Source organism: Nicotiana attenuata, unplaced genomic scaffold, assembly GCF_001879085.1.
Source record: "Nicotiana attenuata strain UT unplaced genomic scaffold, NIATTr2, whole genome shotgun sequence".
Taxonomy (NCBI): domain Eukaryota; kingdom Viridiplantae; phylum Streptophyta; class Magnoliopsida; order Solanales; family Solanaceae; genus Nicotiana; species Nicotiana attenuata.
The window spans coordinates 351,682-360,610 of NW_017670870.1; the positions used below are offsets into that span (position 1 = coordinate 351,682).

The following is an 8,929-nucleotide window of genomic DNA, read 5'->3' on the forward strand; positions in this document are numbered from 1 at the left end:
CTAAGTTCAAGTAACGAAAAAATGATATTGTATAGTTGCTCTCTAAATAATAGTTGAAAAAATATATATTTTTGGTATATATATATTGTTGCGTATAATAGATACTTGTGGTCCAACCCATCCTCAGACCCACGTATAGCGGAAACTTAGTGCATCGGGCTGCCCTTTTATACATTTCTGTATGTTATAACAAAAATATACAAATTTTATACACTTTTGCGGCTACTGAATGTAAATAGTTTTGGTCGCAGGGTAAAAGTGATATTTGCCCTTGAAGTAATTATATTCTCTCCCTTTTTTTTTTTATAGCTTTCCACCTAATGTTCGATATCCCATTGGAGCCCTGACTAATTCGAATTCGTGTCGCGTAACCCATTTAAGGGCAAAGCGCTCCCTCACAGGATTTTTTTTCATGCCCAAGAAGTAATCATATACAGTTCAATATAGCACTTTTTCCTTCTATCATTTACAAAAAGTACTGATCTGAGGCTTCGTATTAGGTACTTTAATGAAGTCGATGAATTAAAGTCAAATTAAAGTTAAAGAAATAAATTGAAAACTGAAGTAATCCCTACTATTATTTTAAGGAATTATAGTACAAACTTTTTTTCTTTTCTTTTTCTAGCTTAAAAAGCATCAAATAATAGAAGAAGTTATACAGATCTCATTGTTGACCAAGAAAGAGTACAAAATAAAAGTAACTAATTTTATATACCGTGTATTTACGTTGACTTTCAACTACCCATGCTAGGCGAATTTTCACTGTTTTTAATTATTCCTTTAGTTTATTCTTTCAATTTAATTTTATATTAGGGTTTGCTTCAGTATATTAATCATCTCGTAAAAGACAAGAGGACAGAAACCATATTTTCATGTAAATGTTCACAAAGGCATCTAATTACTGATTATTCAAGATTGAAGGAATCCTAGGGTGGCTAAACCAAATTTGAAAAAAGAAATTTCACTACAATCCTTTTCTTTTTCAAGTATAAAATTTCACTTTTACTATTTGATCCTAGCTTGTCATGCAGCGTTATGTAGAAGCAGAGCCAGGATTTAAAGTTTATGGATTTTGAACTTGTTATCGGCCTCATAGCTCGTTTTAGTTACTGGATTCGCAATTCAATAAAAATTTCTTAATATAAATACAGAGTCTAAGTAAAAGCTAGTGGATTTGTTCGAGCTCGTAACTCATGTTGTAGCTTCACCCCGAGTTTCATGCAAAAAATATTATCTCTCATCCCTTATAAAACATTAACACTGTCTGTTAAACTATTCAAAGATTTTAATTAAGGGTTTTACATATATATTAAAATCAAAGAAAGTAACTTTATGCCTAATACTATCAATTTCCTTAAATAACTCTCCCCATTATAAAAATTTATAAAAATTTGTCCCTCATACAAGCAAAATAATCGTGGAAATATTCTAGCTTTCAACTAGGCCAAAGTTTGGCCAAAAGGCAATAACAAGCTAGTTGCTGCAATGTACATCTACTCATCAAAATGTATACTACTACTGCTACTACTATATGTATGTTCATACTAATTAAAGTCAACCTTTGCCAACCTCTTTATGTGTATTTTCCAGTATAAATTTCTTCATGTTCAATCTATTATATTATATCGTCAAAATTTTGATTACTTCTTTCTCTCAACCTACATTTGGTGTAAGCTTGAGGTTTTGCTTTATTAAGCTTATTTTGCTCAAGAAGAAAAGGCTCAAATATTCTGTTTCTTTATAATTCTCTCGTTATTTCTTTATTCCCAAGGTAATGTTGTTGCACATACACTTTCTAATTAATATATTCATTGCTCTTTTTTTTATTAGATTATTAGGAGAAAGGAAATGAAATACATGCATTCTTGGAAGTTGGGTTTTGACAATTTGAGATTCTAAGTGGTTTTAACATTAATGTTGGAAATTGTGTGTATCTTTGAGTTTTATGCAAGTGAAATATATACCTTATTATGGACTGTTAATAAGGTATTGTGTCCTCGGAGGTGTGTATCTTGGAATTTTTTTTATTTTTTTTTTTTTGAAAAAATAATCTTTGAAAAACTCATTTTCGAAAAATCTTCAAAAATTTACAAAATTTCATGGACAAACACGTTTTTTAAAAAATTTCGATGTTTTTTTTTATGGACAAACGGTCCTAATTAAGTGGTTTTAACATTTGGAAATTGTGTGTATCTTTGAGTTTTCTGCAAGTGAAATATATACCTTATTATGGAATGTTAAGTCTTTAAGAGATTCATGTGATCAAGAACTTTGAGTATATTCTATATTTCAACGTTTTTTGTCTTTCTATTTTTTGGTCATTTAAGTATAATAGCAGCCGGTGCTTTCCCAACCTAAAGTAATCCGTTTAGTTTCCAGATTGTATTTCTTAATTATGTTATAAGTAATTGATAATTAAGTACTTAGTAATAATGATAATTGATTAAAGTTCTTAATGTGTTTGAAGTAACAGTTTGTTGTTACTACTAAAAATTGATGTTTTTTATTTACTGTGGTCTGTGGATAAGCTTTTTGAAAACTTTATTTAAAGTCTGTTCATATAATGCAAATTAAGTAGCTTATTTTTCATGTTACTAATTAATCTTTTAAGGTAGTTGTCAGTAGTTTTACGTGAGTAGGGGTGTCAGTGGTTCGGTTCGGCCATTTATTTTATAAAAATTGTACCATACCAATTTTCGGTTATTCTATTATGTATAACCAAAATTAGACTTTTCGAAACTGTACCAATCATATCGGTTTCTCTTCGGTATCGGTACGGTTCGGTTAATTTTCAGTATTTTTGTAAATATCATGTAAAATTCACCAATAGAAGTAGAATGCAATAACATACGTTCTTTTATGGGACTTAGCACAACTCTTTAGATATTTTACTATTTAAAGGGTGATGAATTAAAAAAATGAAAGATGACTAGAGTATAGATCCATCAACTATTCTACAACAACGTAAAAGAAATCAAGCAACGACAAAGAAAATATAAATCACACAAGTAGAAAGATATTAATCAAGCTAGAACTCTAGAATAAAGTTTATAGAAGATTAAATATTCGAAAAGAGATACCTAAATTATATGAAAGGAAACATATTCAATACATTGTAGTTTGCTACTCGTAATCGCTATAATACTTTGTGGATCTTGCTAATAAAGATACTTGAAATAACTTAGTTTAAGTAGAAGTAGCATAATAGGTTTTAGGAATTAGTATTTTGAGTTTAATTGCTTGTTGGCTTGTAATAGTTTTCATAATTCCAAGGCCTAAGAAAAATTTAATGCATTATATATTATTTTTAAACTTACTAGATAAATATATTTTCTACATGTAAAATTTATTCGGTACGGTTCGGTATTTTTTCGGTTTATTTTTATAAAATAAAAAATCTACCCTAATTATCGGTGCGGTTATAGATTTATATAAAAACCTTAAGAAACCTAAAAATCGGTTTGGTGCGTTACGGTTCGGTCGGTGTAGTCCGTTTTCGAATATCCATTGACACCCCTACCTGTCAAAGATTCCATTTTGTCTTTTTCCTTACTTGTATTTGTGGGGTGGGGGGGGGGGGGGGGGTTATTTTAAGACTCTTAGGTACAAAGATTAGATTTGGAGTGTAAAAGACGCAGGTGAAGGCCTTCTTTTGTGGCATCAAAACGGGGCTTTATTAATGAGTGTCTATAGTGGTGAACTTGTATGTGAAGATAGTAGTAGTAGTACAACATAACGCGTTGCTTATTTGTACAAGCTTTAAACCGTTAACCCCATGTGATCTTGCCTCATTTCTCATGGACTTCCTTCAATTCCAACTTTATTAATTACTTTGCACACATACTTATATGTATGTCCTATATATATATACACAATTCTTGCACAGGATCCTATTGCTCTACAAACTCCAATACTCAAAAGTTTCCCTTCATATCCCACGTAAAAAGTCCTTCAACTTTTAGTTGTGTGAACTAACAAGCTCATTTCAATCATAGTTTCAACCGTTGGTATTCTAAGGTAAGTGCATGTTTTATGAATGTCATACACGAATCCATTATCTAGAATCAGTCAGTTCAGAATGAGCTTGATCTTATTATATGTATACGTTTTAACTTTTTTTATACATGTATTACATAGTTCGAGTCAAAAATAAAGAAGCATGTCCTAAATCTGTCTCTAAATTGAATGTTTGGTTTTTCTTTCAATATATGGTTTTCACTTGATTATTTTTAACATTTTTTTTGGTGGATAGTTGATCTTGTATATGTATATATTTTAACTTTTTTTATACATGTATTACATAGTTCAAGCCGAAAGTTATAAAACATGTCCAACTCTGTCGCTAAATTGAGCTTTTTCTTTTCTTTTCAATATATGCATGGTTTTGATTTGATTGTTTTGAACATTTTGTAGGTGGATAGTTGATTTGGCTCCATTTATGAGATGGGGTTAGTCAGGAATCCTAATATGAAAAGTGGAGAGTATTTGGAAGGTATGTTAAGTGACTACATGGGAGGAAAAGCAAAGATGAGAACACCAAAAAGTTCTTCAACTAAGCTTGTGACAGTGTTAACTTGCTTACAATTTGCTTTTGCTGTTTATGCAACATTTCTTCTGTATTACATGAGTCCATCAGTAGATTTAAGGACTAAACCAGACTTTACATGGGCTACGCGAATCGCGCAGTCATGGAAACACTTCATTATACCTCCACATGTTGTTAGTCATTATCAAGAAGTTAATAAAACAGAAATCCAACTAAAGCCAATTAGTCCTTCTGATGTTTGTGAACATGAGAAGATTGATTTTGAGCAGAAGAAATCTAATGATGCACTTATGATCAAGTTGAAGACAGAACTTTATCAAGAACTAAGAGATTTTCAAGGCAAGAATCTTGGTACTGAGACTCTTTCTGAGCTAATGGCAATGAAGTCTAAGTGGGATTTGCGCGGTCCAAACAAGCCAAAAATCACAGTGATCTTGAACCATTTCAAGAGGAAAACTCTGTGTTCTCAACTTGATTCTTTGCTTGGACAAACTCTCCCATTTCATCATGCTTGGGTAGTTGCATTTGGAAGTCCTAATGAGCAATCACTTAAGAATATTGTAGATAGTTACAATGACTCAAGAATAAGTTTTATCAGTTCAACTTATGATTTTAAGTACTATGGAAGGTTTCAAATGGCTTTGCAAACAGAAGCTGATCTGGTATATATCGTAGACGATGACATGATTCCAGGGAAGAAAATGTTGCAAATTTTAGCACATGTAGCAGGGACAGACAAGTACAAGAATTCTGTTTTGGGAAGCATTGGTAGGATTTTGCCATTTAGACAGAAGGATTTTACTTTTCCGAGCTACAGGAAGTTTCGATCCAAGGAAGCCGGGCTTTATTTGCCTGATCCTGCTTATAATATCACTGTTGACAGAATTGTTCAGGTGGATTTCCTCTCCAGTTCTTGGTTTCTTTCTGCTGAACTAGTCAAGACACTTTTCATCGAAACGCCCTTCACTTTCATGACAGGAGAAGACTTGCACTTAAGGTAATCTTTTCTACTTCAGTTATGTTAAAATGGTATGTTTTGTTAGATCAACTTGACTTGTAAAATTGATTAGAAGTAGTCAAGCTATCTGATAAAGTTACACTATTGAAATGTTGCATATACTGTTCCTCTCTTGTATGATAAGTTCATTTTACCTTATTCATCGACTCTTTTCGAAAATTCCTTCAGATATGAAACAAAGCCTTTTATGAAGTAGACACTTAGATCTTTTTCAATCTCTGAAGGTTATCACCTATTTGCTATTATCAGCTTCATCAGTAAAATATTAAGAAGTCCGCCTTGGCGTAACTGGTAAATTGCTGCCATGTGACCAGGAGGTCACAGGTTCGAGCCGTGTAAACAGTCTCTTGCAGAAATGTTAGGCCCTTACCCGAACCCCGCGCATAGCGGGACCTTAGTGCACTGGACTGCCCTTTTTATCATTAAAATATCAGAAACCTATAAGAATCTGTAGTTTTGAAAGACTGCAATGATCCATCATGTACAATATTTCAAAGTAATGACTTATGCCAGAGAAAAAATTTCAATAAGAAAATAATTCAAAATGATGCATAATATAGGATATAAAGGGATGAATAGATATTAGTTCAACAAGGGTGATATAATCTATCACATGTTAATACTATTGTTGAAGTTTCTAAGAGTTTTACTTTCCTGAAAAAACAAAATGCAGCTATCAGCTTCAGAAGTATAGAAATGCTGGATCATTTGTGCTGCCAGTTGATCCAAAGGACAAAGAAACTTGGGGTGACAGTGAGCACAGACTTGCTTATGTATCCGAAACCACTGTTATATTCAAGGATACAGTTCAAGTCCGGGACGACCAATGGTGGAAAGCACTCTCCACCGGTTATGTAACACAATGGGCAGCAATGAATCCTCAGAAAATTGATGCACTTTTCTATGCCCACTCTGTCGATGAAGTTAAAGCACTCGCGCCTCTTCTTGAGAAATTCAGGTCAACTGTTGGAAAGAAGGCCTACATTGTTGTCTCAGGAGGCAGCTTCTGCCCTTGCGAAGATGCTGTTACAGCTTTAAACTGGCCTAAGGTTGTATGCAAAGAAAGAAGATTCAAGATTATGGATTTAGGAGTTGGTGCTCTATCAACTATTTCAAATTCAGAAGTGCCCGTCGTTCAAGCAGTCTATGCTAGCATGAAAGGACTAATCAACATTCATAACCCGAGCCTTGTGATCACAGTAGCTGATGCAGATCCTAATGTGAAGAAAGCACTCAAGATGGCTACAGAAGCTAACACAAACAGTTCAACTTTGGTCCTTTTACCTAGATCATCGGTTACTAAGGTTCTTTGGATGGCTGATATTCGGTCCACAGCATTGCCAAGTAAGTAATTGATGGATTTTATGCCTTACATTTCCCTTATTCTTTTCCTGCATTTGATCTATAGTCTGAAAAATGCAATTTGTACTTGTAGATTGGAACCGTATGAGGCTTTCCATAAATATCATCACACAGAATAGAGCTAATTCACTAGCAAGGCTTCTCAAGGCTCTCAGCGACGCATACTATATAGGCGATGAAGTTCCTATTACTTTCAACATGGATAGCAAAGTGGATGAAGCAACTATAAAGCTTGTTAACTCATTCAATTGGCCTCACGGGCCTAAAACTCTTCGAAGGAGAATCATTCAAGGAGGCCTAATTCGAGCTGTTAGTGAGAGTTGGTACCCTTCATCGGATGATGATTTTGGCCTATTACTCGAAGATGATATCGAAGTCTCCCCTTACTATTACCTCTGGATCAAATATGCTGTCTTGGCCTACCACTATGACCCTCAAATATCACTTCCTGAGCTCTCATCAATCTCTCTTTACACGCCACGGCTGGTGGAAGTTGTAAAAGAAAGGCCTAAATGGAATGCAACGGATTTCTTTAAGCAAATTCATCCAAACACACCTTATCTCCACCAATTGCCTTGTAGTTGGGGTGCAGTTTTCTTTCCCAAGCAATGGAAGGAATTCTATGTTTACATGAACATGAGGTTCACTGAAGATGCAAAGCAAAATCCTGTTCAGATACCAAAATCAAGAACAAATGGTTGGCAAGCTTCTTGGAAAAAGTTTTTGATAGATATGATGTACTTAAGAGGGTATGTTAGCCTTTATCCGAACTTTCCAAATCAAACGAGCTTTACAACAAATCATATGGAACCAGGTGCACATATTGCTGCTAAGGAGAATGTGGTTAAGCATAACAAGGCTGATTTTGAAGTGCCATTGCTAAAGGAAGATTTCAAGAACCTTTTGCCAAATGGAAAAATGCCTCCGGTTTCAAAGTTGCCTTCATTGAACCTCTTCAATCAGCCTGTTTCTCTTAAAGGCTTAAAAGCAGCAGGAGCAAAACTAGGGAAAGATGTTATTCAATGCAGTCCAATGGAGATAGTAGCCGTTCACCACGATACAGGTTTACCTTCACATTGTGCAAGATTCTGAAAACTCCATACTCGTCCGATGATCACAAATTAATTCTTTTGTTTTCTCTCCCAAAATCTGTTTTGGTGGGAGAGAAAGATGAGGCTTTGATTCAGCTTTATTTCTCATGCAAGGAAGGGGAATAAGGATTCTTTATGAATGATTGCAGATGAGAATTATATAGGTACTCTTGTAATATTGCAGCCAAAATTGGCTTTCTGTATCATCTTCTTTTGCATCATTCTTGCAATCAATGAAAGAAATGAAGACAAATTCTTCCAAAAACTTTAGCATTGCCTTTGTTTATTACTTGTCAGTGTCTTAAAAAGTTTAGACTCCAAATCATAAAGTTTGGATTATCATGTCATTGCAACAAATTTCAAGTTTCAATCAGCATGTCATAACTGAAACAACCGCATTTAAAAGATAATTGAACATGGTACCTAAGAATTCTTAAGAACTTAATCACTAGGCCAAGCCTGGCATGGCATTTTTTTGTTGTTGGTATAGTTGAAAGGATTTAACTTGTATATTGTTTACTCTAAAATTCGAGTAACAATTAAACTTGTATTGTGGTTTTAAAGATATATGATTTAATCCAATACTAACTGATAAACAAGGAATCAAGTGTATAAATTAAAGAGTAAGGCAAGTCAAATCAGTATGTAAGCAAGTCTCGACCTCGAGCTATGGCAAACTCGAGGTAGGTGAATACGAACAATAAAATAATAACAATGAGATTCAGACGAGCAGTAAGCAAGAAAGTGATGTATGTATATTCTCTTGTCAATGATTGATTCGTTACAAATGATTGGGATCCCCTTTATATAGTAGGGGAATCCTAAATAAGGTACACTTCTAATTATAGTAGGGAATCTTATTATATAGCTGTCTAACCGCCTAGTACAAATCCGTTCAGGAATTTACACCAT

General features: G+C 33.9%; 1 protein-coding gene across 2 annotated transcripts; it reads left to right on the forward strand.

The window, feature by feature from the left end:
• Positions 1–1,667: 1,667 nt before the first annotated feature.
• LOC109244079 lies at positions 1,668–8,276 on the forward strand. Of its 2 annotated transcripts, none has more exons than XM_019411109.1 (4): positions 1,668–1,771; positions 4,414–5,543; positions 6,238–6,908; positions 7,000–8,276. In XM_019411109.1, exons 2-4 carry the CDS (start codon positions 4,444–4,446, stop codon positions 8,016–8,018), a joined length of 2,790 nt encoding a protein of 929 aa, XP_019266654.1. In that variant the 5' UTR covers positions 1,668–1,771; positions 4,414–4,443; the 3' UTR covers positions 8,019–8,276. The 2 variants fall into 2 exon arrangements, with proteins under 2 accessions (XP_019266654.1, XP_019266653.1); XM_019411108.1 differs by lacking the exon at positions 1,668–1,771 and adding an exon at positions 3,838–4,017.
• The last annotated feature ends 653 nt before the right edge of the window (positions 8,277–8,929 follow it).

Bases quoted from the DNA above. Each gene is read 5' to 3' on its own strand.
- LOC109244079 (XM_019411109.1), top strand. From the start codon at position 4,444: ATGGGGTTAGTCAGGAATCCTAATATGAAAAGTGGAGAGTATTTGGAA. The intron at 5,544-6,237 runs GTAATCTTTTCT...AACAAAATGCAG, and splicing joins GGAGAAGACTTGCACTTAAG to CTATCAGCTTCAGAAGTATA. The intron at 6,909-6,999 runs GTAAGTAATTGA...TTGTACTTGTAG, and splicing joins TCGGTCCACAGCATTGCCAA to ATTGGAACCGTATGAGGCTT.